Raw genomic sequence first — 18,822 nt, forward strand, 5'->3', positions numbered from 1 at the left:
TATAAGTCACTTTGGAAAAAAATCACTGTATATCATGATAAAAAAAATAAAAAAAATGCCTTTACAGTCTGAAAAATATGGTAGGCTATAGCAAATTATTTCGGGGATCACTTTAAGAACCGCTGGTTTACACAGAAAAAAACCTTGTCTAGAGACTGCCTCGGCACGAGTTGTGTCGAGCTATTCATTAGTCTGCTTGTTTGATGAGAAAAAGAGGAAATGTAGTTGCAATAAAACGGTTATAAATCCTACACCTGCAGCAGCGGAGGACTACTATTCTGCTACTATTCGTTCGGCAGTGGCAGCAGTGATCATCAGGACTTGCCTAAAATAAAATATATAGATATAAAACAGTTCATCACAATGTTAGTTTAAGGTTTAATCTAGATAAATGTGCGCTGAGGCATATCCAGCACAGCAGTTTGTGTGGAGAGTGGAAGCTTAAGCGCACTTTACAGGACATGGAGGCGCCAGCGCGATAACTTGAATTTTTTCTTACAGTAGAAACAACTTAAAATACGCCCTAATTTTTGCTCATAAATGTAAGAGTAATACATCATTTGGAACTGTAAAGGGTCTACTTTAGAGAGGATGCGCTTGCTGCTGTCTCTTGAGCAGGAGCGCTTCACAATGATGAACCGAAACGAATTGCCTCACAGACATGATAAAAATATATATCTATAGAAAGTTTTAAATTACTACTGTAAAACGAAATAATTCAAATCGAAAACAAAATCTCTTACTTTATGTAATCTGTAAAGATGCATTTCTCTCTAAAGGCGCCTCCAATGAAGAGATGGCGAGTCATTTTTTCATCACCATCTAAAATATAAAAATAAGGAAAAGCCTAAAACAGGCACGATTATAATTTGCATTTTATTAATTGTATATAATTTAAAAAAGCTTACTACAGTGATTATCTCTTCAGTGCGCAGCGCGAACAGTGCAAACAACAATGCAGAATATTAATAACTATGACTGTCATATATATAACATTATAATGAGAACACTATTATAATAAAACGCTGTGAATTTTTAGAGTTTAGTTGCCGTCCCAGTCAACAATTTGATCTCACAGTGATGTCACCCTGATCTCACAGGATACTCATGATGAGGTCACGATGTGAGGTAACAGTGAGCTAAAAGTGTAACCTCACAGCGTCCTCACTGTGTGCTCATACTAATGTGAGGTCAAAGTGCACTCACTGCACAGATACTAGGTACCCAGCATGCATTGCAACATGAAACTTTTGATTGTCACCATTGTTGAGATTCATACACTGATTCTTGATGTCTCTCTTTGTTTTTAAATGAGAGGGTAGTTAATAATGTTTGTGTGTTATGCTTTTATCCTTCATAACTGATGAGACTGCTGGGTCCTGTACTGTGTAATCACAGAGCTTTTATATTTAGAAGCTGTTGATTAATAAAACCTCACCAAGACTGCATATTGAGTGTAGGTGATGACTGTTATCATCAATAATTAACCAGTATGACCTGATTGCAGTGTCTTTTTGGTTTTTCTTGCCATAACAAATGTGCTTTTCAAACGCAGTTACAGCAGCCCCAAAAATATATAACATTATAAAGTCAAGGGTCAAGAGCCCAACTAAAGCAAACACTACTCACCATGATGGTATGTTTCAGTTGTATCTTACAGAAATCTGTTAGCTGGGCGTGCACTGGTGAGCTCATCATGTGAGAGCACTGTGATATCTCTGTGATAGTGTTGAGAAACAGGAAGTAGAATGTCCCCCGGTGACTGATATTTGATCTGCCTCCTCTCAACCTGCTCAACATTTTGAGTTCACAATGAGCTCATATATTACTCACACTGTGAGGATCACCAGATGAGAATGGTGTGATGTCACTGTGATCATCGCGTGACCTCACGTGTTGACTGGGGTGTTTCTGCGCGTTGCGTGAAGAACTTGTCCACAAAATGAGTTCATTCAGAGCCGCACAGACACATTCATGCATTCGGGGTATTTTGTGCAGATAGCCTATAAGTCCTAATATTGACGTTATATTGTATAAATAACAAACCGTATTCTATATGATATAAATGATGAGTTAAATCCCATTGATTAAAAACCGGCTATCAAATGCTTCACTCTACTGAACAAAAATAACTGAATTTATTTTTGTATCTGTGAGGTGTCCGTTACACATTTTCCCTGTGTGTTAACGTCAGTAATTATGACTGTCCAATGTATGACTTGACTCTTGGTAATGTATTTTGACCCCGCCCCCAAACATATGATTCTACTATCAGTCGACTATCAGCAAGACTCGAAAATTCCGATTGGACTATAAAAATCCTTAGTCTGGGACACCCCTAGTTCTGAATACCTTAACATTTAAAGGATTTGCTGCAAGGCAATTTTGTCTGATATGTGAATTATTTATTGGCCTTTAAAAAAAAAAAAAAAAATCCATGCATCACATGCTTTAAAAACAGCTTTAAAATTCCCATTTGTAAAATAAGCTACAAATTAATTGTTTTAGTCTAACCCGATCTCATGAAAATGCGTATTGGCCTAGTAGGCCTACGATTTTCTGTTTCTATTTGGCGTAATATTTATACACAGAAATTGACTTTTATATTCAATATTTATATGCAGAAATTCACTTTGGCGTGCAAAAGACTTATAAATTCATAATTAATGGCAAGGCTGGTTCAGTCGACAGAAATGCGGGACAAACGACGGGCCTATAATTTACTGCTGAAATGTTTGCGGGGCAAATCTCAGGTCAGTCTGAGTGCTCATGGTACGCACAGTCCCAGACAGCAACATAGTTCTGGACCAGATCCAGCCCACATCTGGCCCGTGTGAAATCCATGCGGGCCAGTTGTGGGCCGGATCTGGGCCGACACTGCTTGCTGTCTGGGGTGCGTACAGCCACACCTGCAGGCGCCACTGATTGTATATATTATACAATGCTCTATGTATAGCCTATATATAGATTGAGAAGCTGCACAACAAGAAAAATATACTTGTTAGAGGCATATTTACTTTGTACATTTATTTGAATTCATATTTCATACCTATACAGCAGAGTCGGCAAAGCCTTCCAAACCTTCAAATCGATCCTGTGATCAATACCTACACTGTAAAAAATTGCTGTAAAATTTACAGTAACTTACTGGCAATTTTGGTTGCCAGTAAGACTGTAAATTTACAAGAGTACTGTAAATCAATAATTACAATTGTACTGTAAAAATACAGTAAGAGCAAACAACAGCACGCACATCTATCTCAAATGGGTGCTCGACTAAAAAACAAGTAGAAGCATATTGAAAATGCAAAGTCGGCAACACCTAAGCTCCAAAAGTATCAAGAAAAATTTATTAATTAAAAAATTCACATAAGGTGTAACGTTTGAGCACACAGGCTCTTCATCAGACAGTCTGATGAAGAGCCTGTGTGCTCAAACGCTACACCTTATGTGAATTTTTTTTAATTAATAAACTCTTGCAGGCTGTAAACTTGTTATGATGGTGTGTAAACATTTGGTAAACTTATTTCATTTGATTCTACTAAGAAGGAACATTTCTTAATATAAAACTGCAAACACTTAATTTACAATAGTAAAGTTACTAAAAACATGACTTTAACTCAAATCGTTGCAGTTTATCATCAGCTATAGCACACATGCATGTGGTAAAGCACTTAACAAAGAGATCATCACTGTATCAGCAACTCTACAGTTACTGTCTTTAAATAAAGCAGCAGAACATCAGAACCTGTGGCTCATCATTGACTGAAGCACAGGCTCTACTCTCCACCACAATGGTGATCCACAAAACTAAATTAAACTAGTATGTCTCTCTTGTGCAAAATAATAGTTCAGTTAAATATTTACTCTCCTTATAGATAACACCTGCTGTTAACAAGCAGAATCACTGAATGAAAGAGAAACAAGAACTACAACTGTCTTCAGCCACAGCCTTAGATGAACTCAACTGAAGTACAAGACATCATTAAATCTCTCAAGATCTGATTAAACAACTCCACAAACGGCATTACCAGCTTCACACATTACAATTAGACTTTATTTCTGTCTATAAAAATTAATTAAATAAAAATTATTTGAGAATTAACAGAAGTTTAGTTGTTTTATTGAAAACGTTTAGTTTGACCTCACCATTGTGGCGGTCAGGGTTTGCTTTAGTTGGGCTCTTGACCATCGATTTTTAATTTTAGCTTTTCTCTGGCTGCTGTAACTGCGTTTGTTATAGCAAGAAAACCCAGAGAAATTTGTGATTACGTGCTTTTGATTGATTATTGATAATGATATAATCATTGTCTAGCGGCCTGATTCACTGATCTCATTCAGAGGCTGATTTTTAAAGACATGGTGTGTTTACAATTGCTATATGACCCTGAACAAGATGACAAACTGCTACTGAAAAATTTTAAAAATGTCTTATGCACAAAACTTTTAGTACTACAGCAGCAATCAGACACACACAGACATCAAGAATCAGCATATGAATCTCAACAACGGTGACAATCAACAAAATAAATAAACAGATCAGCTCTGAACATCACAAAACATGCTACTAAAACTCAACACAAAAAAATAAAAAATATAAGCACATAGTAAGAATTAAAGACAATAAGTGGACAATTCAGTGGCATAATTTATTCATGCCGCAATGCATGCTGGGATTCATGAGTGAGTTTTGTACTGTGCTGGTACCCAGCATGAATTGCAGCATTAAGCTTTTGATTGTCACCATTGTTGAGATTCATACACTGATTCTTGATGTCTGTGTGTGTCTAGTTGTTGCTGTAGTACTAATAGTTTTGTGCATAAGACATTTTTAAAATTTTTCAGTAGCAGTTTGTCATCTCATTCAGGGTCATATAGCAGCTGTAAACAACACCAAACTAACAAATAAAAAAAAAATCCACACCATGTCTTTAAAGATCAGCCTTTGAATGTGATCAGTGAATCAGGCCACTAGATAATGATTACATCATTATCAATAATCAATCAAAAGCTATTTTTTTCTGGGTTTTCTTGCTATAACAAATGTGCTTTACAAACAATTACAGCAGCCAGAAAAAAGCTAAGATTAAAAAATGATGGTCAAGAGCCCAACTAAAGCAAACCCTGACCGCCACAATGGTGAGGTCACACTAAACGTTTTCAATAAAACAACTAAACTTCTGTTAATTCTCAAATAATTTTTATAGACATATGACAGAAATAAAGTCAAATTGTAATGTGTGAAGCTGGTAATGCTGTTTGTGGAGTTGTTTAATCAGATCTTGAGAGATTTAATGATGTCTTGTATTTCAGTTGAGTTCATCTAAGGCTGTGGCTGAAGTCAGTTGTAGTTCTTGTTTCTCTTTCATTCAGTGATTCTGCTTGTTAACAGCAGGTGTTATCTATAAGGAGAGTAAATATTTAACTGAACTGTATTATTTTGCACAAGAGAGCTCTATTAGTTTAATTTAGTTTTGTGGATCACCATTGTGGTGGAGAGTAGAGCCTGTGCTTCAGTCAATGATGAGCCACAGTTTTTGATGTTCTGCTGCTTTATTTAAAGACAGTAACTGTAGAGTTGCTGATACAGTGATGATTTCTTTGTTAAATGCTTTACCACATGCATGTGTGCTATAGCTGATGATAAACTGCAACGATTTGAGTTAAAGTCGTGTTTTTAGTAATTTTACTATTATAAATTAAGTGTTTGCAGTTTTATGTTAAGAAATGTTCCTTCTTAGTAGAATCAAATGAAATAAGTTTACCAAATGTTCACACCATCACAACAATTTTACAGCATGCAAGAGTTTGCTGTATTTTTACAGTACAATTGTAATTATTGATTTACAGTACTCTTGTAAATTTACAGTCTTACTGGCAACCAAAATTGCCAATAAGTTACTGTAAATTTTACAGAAATTTTTTACAGTGTAAATATATAGTAAATATTATAAAATGACAAAAAGACCCGGACCCAAAGCGACGGGGAACTTCTGTTACACCAAAACGGATTTGTGAATCAAAAAGCTTAATTTTTCGTTTTGGTTTTATTGTTTTTTAATTTGATGCATTTGAACGGAGTGTGACGAAGACTAAATTAAAACTGTAAGAAAAACACCTGAAATTCGTTTATTATGCCCAGGAGAAAGTTTGAATATGCGATAAACCACTGATTTATTCAATTTCCCATTTTAAATAAAAAAATGAAAAAACTAATCATCCGAAAGTACACAGACCTAACATTAACAACAAAACACCAAGGGTCAAGAGCTCAACAAAAGGAAACACTGGTCTCTTTGATGGTGATTTCAAACAAAACAATAAAGCATCTAAACCTCTGTTAATTCTCAATAAGAGCTTCTCTAGAAGTCTGACAGAAACAAAGTCAATCTGGTCAATCTGATGCTGTTTGTGAAGCTGTTTAATCAGATTTTGAGAGATTTAATGTCTTCTTTTATTTCAGTTGATTTCATTTTCGGCTGTGGCTGAAGTCAGTTGTAGTTCTTGTGTTTCTCTTTCCTTCGGTGATTCTTCTTGATAACAGCAGGTGTTCATCATTAATGATCAATCATCACATAATTATCTCCTTAACTCCAGCACTGCTTCAATTCTACTTGAACACTCTGTAGTGTTGAAACACATGAACACTGGCGCAAATTAGACCAAATCATTTTTTTGAGTGTAGTGTGGAAACACATGAACACTGAGCAGTGTGGGGACTTTACTGTGAATTATTACATAAATCTTACCTGTTTCATTCACGTATGACTGATGGATATGAATCATATTAAGTTTATTGATTTGTTTATGTTAAAACTATGTAATCTAAATGGATGGAAAATTGTTATGCAATTGAATTACATAAAATGTCAATTTAGACCGAATCATTTTTTTGAGTGTGTACTGCTATTATACCATGTGATTAATTATGATATTGTAGTTATTGCGACAATCTTAATCTGTGAAGATACGTACTACGAGCCAGAATCAGCTCCTTCTCTTCGGTTTTCATGTTTTTGTGGGTTTTCATCTCAATGCAGCAGTCCAGGAAGGCCTTGACACACTCTGGTCCATCTATGATGTATGTGGCCCGCCGTTCACATGTGTAGCCGAGTTTGTTATTCCTCATCCCATCAACACAGCACTGCTTCAGTTCACCGGAGTATTTACCAGCTGAGAAATCAATTTTAGTGCAGAACAATGAGGAAAGTAGGAGAACATGGTGAATACTACTGGGTGTAAAATCAAAGTTCCTTAAAACACGAACAGTAAAAGGATCAGTATCTTTATCACTATCACAGCAAAAATGCTCTGAAGATCCTTTCTGATTTGAATTGTAAGCGTAAAACCTGAGTAAATTCCATTTTCTCACCCAGTGTACTAGTGATCGTCAGGAGACTCTCAGCTCTTCGTTTTCTCTTTGCAGGGACAGGACATTCAGGCACTAGAGGACAATTCATTTGAATAAATCAACATATTGTAAAAATCATTCTGAGTTTAAAGCACCCAAGAGTAGCAAGATTTATTTTGTAAACCTAATCAAGTATATTAAAAAAAAGGGTGATCAACTATAAAGTTGGTTGATTTTTTATTTATTTATTTTTTTTTTTATTTTTTTTTTTTTAACTAGGTTTAATCAAAGTGGCCATATTTCTGTAATGGTGCACAACAAATTTTAGTTCCCTTTCAACCGGCAGTGGTGGAAAGAGTACTGAAAATTTTTACTTAAGTACAAGTACTGTTACACTGCTGAAATACTACTCAATTACAAGTAAAAGTACTGGTGCCAAAATAGTACTTAAGTAAAAGTACAAAGTACTCTTCTCAAAAACTACTCAGAGTACTAGTTACTAGTTAATTTTTAGCCGGCAATATTTAATGAATTACCAAAAAATTTTCATTCATATGAAAGATCTATGTGGAGAGCTACTTTGAACAAAACCCACTTTTATCTTATTGACAAAGTACATGAATTAGTGGTCATGATACAGGAATTTCTAACTTCAATACCTTGAAAAATATCAAAATTAAAGTACCATACTGGCATAGTCAGAGGCGGACAATAGAGAGATCCCAGGGCACCTAATGTCAAAAAATTTGATTTATTACCTCTCATAAAGATAAGACCCCCCACCCCTCCCTCCCACCCAAACTGGACACCTGTTTTGTCCACCCCCACCCATCTAAATGAACATCTGTTTTTACTGTCCAGTGATCCTAAGGTATTTATGAATGTTTTGGGAAGCGTGTTTTTGTGTGGGCCATTGAAGACTATTATGTGTTTAAACTTTAAATTGTGAAACTGTGTTAAACGGGACAAAGGGAAGTTTTTATTAGAGTTTTTCACGCACACATATCAACAAAAAAAAAAACATCAAACATATACGTAAAATGAGCAACGACTTGCTAGTGTTGTTGTAACGAACTCTAACTAGTTTAAAAACGTTTTAACTTAAATAAAAAGAAGTAGAAGTGTATGTGTTTGTTTATTTAAAACAAAGCATCTGACGCCTTAGTTAAAACAATAGCATAACATTACAAGTTAAATAATGTTGACTTATCTTACCCGTCTTCTAAAAGAAAAAAAGCATCAGAAGCGAACGTTGAGATACTTTACAACGTTCTAACATTACAGATTAAAAGGTAGCTTTTCTCACAAGTTACAACAAATAGATCTGACTTATCTTACCCGTATTCTAAAACAACAAAAAAGCATCTGACACGTTCGTTAAGTAAAAAGTCAAAATCTTGTTACAAAAATTAAACAAAAGAAGGGAAAAAATAACTGTGATCTAAAATAAAGAAATAAAGAAAGAAAGAAAAAGAGCAGACTATCTTACGCAGTCTCCGTCAGATAACCTCGTACTACCGTGGCAAACTCAGAATGAGTTTACGAGCAGGCCAGACCACACCTACCGCCACCCCCCTAACAGCGTGAGGAGAGACCGACGCAAAGATTTAAAAGAATTAAAGTAATGTTTTAACATTAGAACGAACGTTATTTTTAATAAATCTTTTACATTTCTTAATTAATGAAACAATTCGGCACTCATCCTAAAGCTTTTCACTTTAAAATTAGGTTAGTGTAGTTTTTACCTTCTAAACAAACAGTAGGCCTACCTAAGCCGCAGGGAAATGTTGCTTATTTTATTTTATTTACTTTAGTTTAGTTATTCGCACTTAATTCGCCTATTCCTTTAATCGGTCTTTGATTTTGTCAAGTTTAAGACTTCTGACCTGTTATATTACCCAGACTTTTTCACTTTTAAAAATTAGGTTTTTTTTTTTTTCTTATAAAAATCGCCTCTAAGCCGCAGGAAAATGTTGTCTGTCTTGTTTTATTTGATTTTAGTAGTATAATACCTTTATTTACTCTTTGATTTGTCAATCTTTAAACTTTCTAGCATGCTATAACGGTTCAAACGCATACATGCGTATGTGAGCGGAAACCGGAATGAAAGCAAATGTTTTGGACGTCTTTGGAGTTTTCAGCCATAATTAGACGCCTAAACTTTTTACATTATAGCACGAAATGTAAATACTTCGTCTCACGCAGTGCTACGAAATGAGAACGACACTGTGTGTGTCTGGACGTATAATTACTGACGCGACCGTATCAGATCAAGAGAGTTGCTGTAAAACATCTAAAGGTGTTTCTGGAGATGCAACTCATTTGCAATCTAATGAGTTTTTGAGGGGGTCTGGCATCATAAACTTTGGCGTTTCTGTTCATTGATCAAAGCACATACATGTTAACCATTTTATGACATGCACCTGCGAGTATGAACTTTGTCAAAAGTTTAGACTTAAAGTTCACTGTCCGGTCAAAGGATGTGTCCCCTTTTGAAGTTTTTATATGACACATAGCTGGTTAAGTTAAAAGTTAGGTATAGTTTAGGAAGAAAATACTCAAACATAAATACAAACATACACAAACAATCCCCTACATTTAAACATTTAGACTTTATGATGTCTCATACAAACCTTTTACAAACATGTGAACTTTTAGAATCACACTGGGTATCTCTACAAGATGATGAAAAGCAGCATGATTAAACAACAATATAACTATTGTTTTAACAAATAAGTTAAGATTTGTAGTTTTTATATCTCTCAAACCTAAAACATGAACCTCTAAAGCAAGGATTAGAAGCAGTCAAACGATCCTGTGATGAATACAGAGAATTTCTTCATGAATTAGACTGAAAATGAATTGTCATAGGTTGTTCGCAACAAAAGTAATTCCCAAACAAGGTACTACAAATGCCTCACAGAATCTTTACAACAGATTAGACTTTCTCACTTTAAAAATGGTATTATTAACCGTGGGGTTTAAATGCAGCATTTTTTTTCACAGTATAATGCTTTATTTTATTAAAATAAAAACAACTGGTCTATATAGGTTTATCTCACTAAGAATTGATCAAATAATTGACAGAGGAAATAATACAAATAAACGATAAGTCCATTTTATCAACCCCCCGCCTGATGTGTCTGATGGTTTGTGACAAATATCTTACTGATACAATTGTGTTAAGATATTAAGTATGTGTAAAACATGTGCAAAGTTCATTACCACTGTTAAAAATAGTATAATAAAACACAAACACTAGCATGAAAAACAAACACACACACACACACACTAAAACAACCCCTGCAGTTAAACATTTCAACTTTTACGATGTCGTATAAATACACTTTTACAAATAAAAACTTTTAGCATCACACAGGGTACCTCTACAAGATGATGGAAAACAGTATGATCAAACAATGATGTAACTTTTTTGTTTTAACAAATAATTTAAGGTTTTGTAGATTTTAGATCTTTCACACCTAAAACCGTGATGAGGATCCGAAGTTGTCAAATGATCCTCTGATGAATGCAATGCGCTTACAGAGATTTTTTCTTTATGAATTAGATCTAAAATAGACTAAAATTGGCTGTTGTAAGGTTGTTTACAACAAAAGAGTGTCTTAAACAAGGTGCAACAAATATCTCATCTTTACAACAGATTAGACTTTCTCACTTTAAAACGGTATTATTAACCATGCTGTTTAAATGCAACATTTTTTTCACAGTATAATGCTTTATTTTATTAAAATAAAAACAACTGGTCTATATAGGTTTATCTCACTAAGAATTGATCAAATAATTGACAGAGGAAATAATACAAATAAACGATAAGTCCATTTTATCAACCCCCCGCCTGATGTGTCTGATGGTTTGTGACAAATATCTTACTGATACAATTGTGTTAAGATATTAAGTATGTGTAAAACATGTGCAAAGTTCATTACCACTGTTAAAAATAGTATAATAAAACACAAACACTAGCATGAAAAACAAACACACACACACACACACTAAAACAACCCCTGCAGTTAAACATTTCAACTTTTACGATGTCGTATAAATACACTTTTACAAATAAAAACTTTTAGCATCACACAGGGTACCTCTACAAGATGATGGAAAACAGTATGATCAAACAATGATGTAACTTTTTTGTTTTAACAAATAATTTAAGGTTTTGTAGATTTTAGATCTTTCACACCTAAAACCGTGATGAGGATCCGAAGTTGTCAAATGATCCTCTGATGAATGCAATGCGCTTACAGAGATTTTTTCTTTATGAATTAGATCTAAAATAGACTAAAATTGGCTGTTGTAAGGTTGTTTACAACAAAAGAGTGTCTTAAACAAGGTGCAACAAATATCTCATCTTTACAACAGATTAGACTTTCTCACTTTAAAACGGTATTATTAACCATGCTGTTTAAATGCAACATTTATTTTTCACACTATAATGTTTTATTTTATTAAAATAAAAACAATTGGCTCTTTATAGTTTTATTTCACTAAGATTTGATCAAATAATAGATATAAGCAACAATCAAATATTTGATAACTCCATCTTATCACCCAAACTGATGTGTCTTACGGTTTGTGATGACATCAGAATCAGAATCAGAATGAGCTTTATCGGTCAGGTATGTTTGCACATACGAGGAATTGTTATAGTGACAGAAGCTCCACAGTGCAACAGAAAGACAGCAACAGGACAGGACACAGATATTAAAAGAATAATATACAAATAGACAATGTACAAAATAGCAAAAACACAATATATAATATAGACAAATATGTATGTACGGTTATGATATGTGCAAAATTGAAATGAAACAATAAGCATGTGTTAAGATGCACGTTACGTATGTGTAAAATGTGTAAAGTTCAATATTACTGTTAAAATAGTTTAAAAGGACATTTTTAGCTTTCATATAGGATTCACAACCACACTCAGTTGCTTTTGTGTAACAGAGACCGCTCGGGGCAGATGAAAATAGAATGTATGAAAGACTTTTCTTATTATAATAAGATATTATAATGACAGACTAAAAACTTTAGATTGATTAAAACAACTGAGGTTATGCATTTCTCTTGAATATGTATACAGTAACCAGTGAGTACATGAAACATTATTGTATAAATACACATCCTTGTAAATTCAGCATGATTCTATCATATTAATCAATAAAAAAGAACAACCGGTTTGTTGGAAATAAAAAAGTAAATAAATAAAAAAAAAATAAAGTTGTTTTTCAAAGTTAGAATGTTTATAGTGTGTAGTAAAATCTTAACTTTAACCTAAAGCATTTTTCTTTCAAACTCTCTCACGCACGCACACGGCTTGCCCACAAACTCCCAACAACATACTTAAGTTTTGTTTTATCATCTAGAAACCCTATAATGGAGTTATGTGTTGCATTATTACAACTATAGATGCCGAAAGAGGTCATTAACCTGTTTAATCTGTTTAAAATGTGAACAATATCACTTAAGACTAGTTTGACAAACAAGGTACGATCATAAAACAAGCCTGGATCCAATTTGAAGCATTCTAACAACAAGTACAACCATTGCAGAAAATGTATTCAATCAATCAATCAAACTTTATTACAGACTCAAGGTCCAGATTTAAAAAAGACAGTAGACAGCATATACAACCCATAGCATCTATCACAGACATAAAGAGTTACAAAATACAGCAATACCGGTGTCTCCACAACTTTGACTGATACCGTGTAGTACTAACCCCTATATTTGATAAACCCGCAATAATCTCATTTTTAGAAGCATTAAGCCGACAGATAAAACTATACATACGATTTCGTAACAGTGTTTTAAAAGTGATTACTCTCGCACTCACAAACATTTCACTTGCACTATGACATCTAGGCCTCCGTAGTAAGATTCTCCTTGCATCATTATAAGCTACTTGCAGCTTCTGTAAACTAGATGCTCTGTAGTTACGCCGCAAATGAGTATAAAGTGTTGTACAGTATGCTTTGAAAAGCGACACCTTTACCTCATCTGAACAGAAACTAAACTTACGTAAAGTATATTCGCCTGCATATACATCATACGGCGTAGCCTTTCAATATCCTCAGCATCTGTCACGCGTTCAGTGATAAAATGTCCGAGGTATTTTACTTTCGCACACACAGTGAGACTCTTGTTAGACAACTTAAAAACTGGAAAATTTATATTATAACACCGCAGTAAGATACAACTACGTACAAATACATTCTACGTATTATTACAAGTCCCTGCTTACCTAGTTTATGATGAAACTAGAAAATATAGACGTGAGCTAACGGGTGTTAAAAATACCAGACACGTTCAATTAGACGAAGACATGCAGAGGTAGCGAACACAACGAACTTGGGGGAGGGTCGCGAAGCAAACAGTCTAACACAACACACGTTCTCCAGAATGGTGTTGACGATGGGTTCATAATTTCACGAATACTGGGTATTCAGACACCTGCAGCAGGACTGACTGATTTTTTTTAAGATTTGATTTCAAGAACACAAAACCGAATCCTAAAGCTATTTCACGAAATAACACAACAAGGGGTGCACCATTTCAACATATACACGTCAAGTCTGTTTTACCATAAGTATATCGCATTCTTTTTATATACATATATTTGTTTAGGCTAAATACGTTTTAACAATTATTTTTGTTTTTACAAAGATGTTAAATTGAACAACTTTAAAAATAATCTGCATTAACAATAAACCATGCACTCTTAAAATCGATTGCACACAAAATATGAGTAAAAGGGCCGATAACATAATAACGTAATGTTTTGGTTCGTGTCTTACACAACTGCGCGTTACTTAACGGTTTTATTAAGCTTTAATATAAAAGGTAATAGTCTGTTAACAATTTAGACGCTTTTATTATGAAATCACACAAAGAACCGCTGAAGTACGTACTGTTATGGAATTAATTGAAACAATACTACGTGGTCATTTAACCGCTTTATTTACGGTATGCTGAATATAAAACTCTTAAAAAGGAACATTAAAACATTTCAAACTTGTTAAACACCCGCTTCAATACATTCAATATATGAAACATTTATCAAATACTATAAAACAATAGTTAGGTAAACGACTTACAGTTGATAAGTCATTTTAAGCGAAAGGCGGAATGATTCACGTCTTTTTTATTCTGTCCACACCAATGCTTTGACACCGGCGTTTTAGGCGTCTGTCTTTTAGGTCTGACCCAGAAAACGGTTGTCTTAATATTGTGTTCTTCTTTTTATGAAAACATGCGGCAAGCAGTTTTTGACCTCATCTGCATTATACCGACACGTTTTAACATGTCGTAAATTCCAATAGTTAGCAAATGCAACTGTTTATTACTGAGATAAGACACATCAGAGCTGCATTCTATTTAACATTTTTTCATCTACCTACATGTTTATCGGCGCTACTGTTCTAGGCCTCCTCACACCTTTGTGAGATATAAACCGCAAAGTTTTTTCACGCCGTTACGCTTTGAAACCAGAACCGTTTCCAAGAAGTTTCCATGATTTTGTTCGCTCTTTCTGTTTGAATTGTGTACCGCGGTTTCGCCATCCTTATCTTATTTTCCCAACCTAATTGTAATTGTTAGGCCTTACGCTTTGTCTCGTTAGCTCCTCTTTGTTCGCATAAGTCAATATTTCTAAGAATTTGGTTGATTTAATAAAATATTGCGTCTTCATTCGAGACATTTACGTTATATTATTATATCATCCTAGTTTATATCAGAAATACAAGATCGTTTCTTATTAAATATTATTAAATTGATAACAACAAACAAAAAAGTATCTTAGGTGCGACCGGCGTTTATGGCTTTCCTGATGACAACCCCGCCCCTGTGCACCACGCAACAAGTTGAGGGTGGGTCCGAACGCTAAAACCAACGACGACCGACCCCGATAAACTCAGTTACGGCTTCGCTACCAGGTTTGAAAGTGCAGACGGCGAGCTACTGTAAGATCTTGTCAAACGTTATCTACATGGATCGACAGAATCAACTTCAAGAAACCAAATCGCCTGAGCCCGACTCGTTCTGCAATTTTTCTACTAATAACGCTTTGACGGATCTGAACCATGAACCGAAAATTGAAACTGAAAGCGAAATTCCACAGTGCCGTCATGGATTAAAACAGTCAATCAAGATTCTAGGAAACGGCGACAAAGCTCTATATCGGTTAGGGGACAAAATGTATCTCTTGGAAAGAATTGAATTCTAAAAAAGTCGTCTGACGCCGCGCAAAAGCTAATGGATCGCGACCGGAGTTCTGGCTATGCTGCGGATGAGCAACTGGACTGTGACTGCGGTACGGGGAAAACGTGTTTAGTAAAAGACGTTGTAGACCCCACGTTTAAACTACATTACAGAGGACAAATGATCGACCTGATGCGTAAGATCATCGTGGCGGAGTGCGATCCAAATCACGATTGTACGGAAGATACCAAACGCGAAACAAACCTCAAGAACGAAATGAAAATTGTAAGAAGGCTGAAATATCCATGGCCTGATTTGACTAGCATGTTTCTCACCGGCAGGGAGCCGGTCTGTCTAATTACCAGAAAAATTTTGGATGTGATGTCTGAATGTGAGGATGAGACGGACATTAACGAGGTTCTCTGTCTGTGTACGTCCGTGACAGATCTATGCGTGTTGTTGGCTGTAAAAAATTGTGATTCTATGACGTGCGAAATTGTTGCATCGCTGGTCGATTTTATATTTGAGCAAAACATGTTTGTCTGCAGAGATTTCCTTTTCTGGCTAGACCACCGGTTTAATGTTGTTACTACCGTTTGTTTGTAAATTTGATGATTTTCTTCACTCAGTGTATGAATGCATATTCATCAATATATTGTTGAAATAAAAGGTTGACTCAACTAACTCGTTATTCTGTTCTCTGACTTCATAAAAACGTCTTTATTAAAAATATTTAAATGTAACGATTTACGCGGTACAGATATCAAGTTTTTTATTTGTTGTTATCAATTTAATAATATTAATAAGAAAACGATCTTGTATATCTGATATAAACTAGGATGATATAATAATATAACGTAAATGTCTCGAATGAAGACGCAATATTTTATTAAATCAACCAAATTCGTAGAAATATTGACTTATGCGAACAAAGAGGAGCTAACGAGACAAAGCGTAAGGCCTAACAATTACAATTAGGTTGGGAAAATAAGATAAGGATGGCGAAACCGCGGTACACAATTCAAACAGAAAGAGCGAACAAAATCATGGAAACTTCTTGGAAACGGTTCTGGTTTCAAAGCGTAACGGCGTGAAAAAACTTTGTGGTTTATATCTCACAAAGGTGTGAGGAGGCCTAGAACAGTAGCGCCGATAAACATGTAGGTAGATGAAAAAATGTTAAATAGAACGCAGCTCTGATGTGTCTTATCTCAGTAATAAACAGTTGCATTTGCTAACTATTGGAATTTACGACATGTTAAAACGTGTCGGTATAATGCAGATGAGGTCAAAAACTGCTTGCCGCATGTTTTCATAAAAAGAAGAACACAATATTAAGACAACCGTTTTCTGGGTCAGACCTAAAAGACAGACGCCTAAAACGCCGGTGTCAAAGCATTGGTGTGGACAGAATAAAAAAGACGTGAATCATTCCGCCTTTCGCTTAAAATGACTTATCAACTGTAAGTCGTTTACCTAACTATTGTTTTATAGTATTTGATAAATGTTTTATGTATTGAATGTATTGAAGCGGGTGTTTAACAAGTTTGAAATGTTTTAATGTTCCTGTTTAAGAGTTTTATATTCAGCATACCGTAAATAAAGCGGTTAAATGACCACGTAGTATTGTTTCAATTAATTCCATAACAGTACGTACTTCAGCGGTTCTTTGTGTGATTTCATAATAAAAGCGTCTAAATTGTTAACAGACTATTACCTTTTATATAAAGCTTAATAAATCCGTTAAGTAACGCGCAGTTGTGTAAGACACGAACCAAAACATGGTTTTTGTCACAGTTATTATGTTATCGGCCCTTTTACTCATATTTTGTGTGCAATCGATTTTAAGAGTGCATGGTTTATCGTTAATGCAGATTATTTTTAAAGTTGTTCAATTTAACATCTTTGTAAAAACAAAAATAATTGTTAAAACGTATTTAGCCTAAACAAATATATGTATATAAAAAGAATGCGATATACTTATGGTAAAACAGACTTGACGTGTATATGTTGAAATGGTGCACCCCTTGTTGTGTTATTTCGTGAAATAGCTTTAGGATTCGGTTTTGTGTTCTTGAAATCAAATCTTAAGAAAAAATCAGTCAGTCCTGCTGCAGGTGTCTGAATACCCAGTCGGTCTTCATCGTGAAATTATGAACCCATCGTCAACACCATTCTGGAGAACGTGTGTTGTGTTAGACTGTTTGCTTCGCGACCCTCCCCCAAGTTCGTTGTGTTCGCTACCTCTGCATGTCTTCGTCTAATTGAACGTGTCCGGTATTTTTAACACCCGTTAGCTCACGTCTATATTTTCTAGTTTCATCATAAACTAGGTAAGCAGGGACTTGTAATAATACGTAGAATGTATTTGTACGTAGTTGTATCTTACTGCGGTGTTATAATATAAATTTTCCAGTTTTTAAGTTGTCTAACAAGAGTCTCACTGTGTGCGAAAGTAAAATACCTCGGACATTTTATCACTGAACGCGTGACAGATGCTGAGGATATTGAAAGGCTACGCCGTATGATGTATATGCAGGCGAATATACTTTACGAAGTTTAGTTTCTGTTCAGATGAGGTAAAGGTGTCGCTTTTCAAAGCATACTGTACAACACTTTATACTCATTTGCGGCGTAACTACAGAGCATCTAGTTTACAGAAGCTGCAAGTAGCTTATAATGATGCAAGGAGAATCTTACTACGGAGGCCTAGATGTCATAGTGCAAGTGAAATGTTTGTGAGTGCGAGAGTAATCACTTTTAAAACACTGTTACGAAATCGTATGTATAGTTTTATCTGTCGGCTTAATGCTTCTAAAAATGAGATTATTGCGGGTTTATCAAATATAGGGGTTAGTACTACACGGTATCAGTCAAAGTTGTGGAGACACCGGTATTGCTGTATTTTGTAACTCTTTATGTCTGTGATAAATGCTATGGGTTGTATATGCTGTCTACTGTCTTTTTTAAATCTGGACCTTGAGTCTGTAATAAAGTTTGATTGATTGATTGAATACATTTTCTGCAATGGTTGTACTTGTTGTTAGAATGCTTCAAATTGGATCCAGGCTTGTTTTATGATCGTACCTTGTTTGTCAAACTAGTCTTAAGTGATATTGTTCACATTTTAAACAGATTAAACAGGTTAATGACCTCTTTCGGCATCTATAGTTGTAATAATGCAACACATAACTCCATTATAGGGTTTCTAGATGATAAAACAAAACTTAAGTATGTTGTTGGGAGTT

At 34.8% G+C, this 18,822-nt stretch overlaps 1 protein-coding gene across 1 annotated transcript in view; it reads right to left on the reverse strand.

Moving 5' to 3' along the window:
* LOC131526119 (complement C3-like) overlaps positions 1–18,822 on the reverse strand; it is a 204,714-nt gene that overhangs the window by 118,854 nt on the left and 67,038 nt on the right. Inside the window, exons 16-17 of the mRNA XM_058754266.1 lie at positions 7,373–7,444; positions 6,976–7,173 (exon numbers count right to left, since the gene is read on the reverse strand). Of these exons, the coding sequence (XP_058610249.1) occupies positions 6,976–7,173; positions 7,373–7,444 (270 nt within the window). The remainder of the gene's footprint in view (positions 1–6,975; positions 7,174–7,372; positions 7,445–18,822) is intronic.

Source organism: Onychostoma macrolepis, chromosome 01 (genome assembly GCF_012432095.1).
Source record: "Onychostoma macrolepis isolate SWU-2019 chromosome 01, ASM1243209v1, whole genome shotgun sequence".
Lineage (NCBI taxonomy): Eukaryota > Metazoa > Chordata > Actinopteri > Cypriniformes > Cyprinidae > Onychostoma > Onychostoma macrolepis.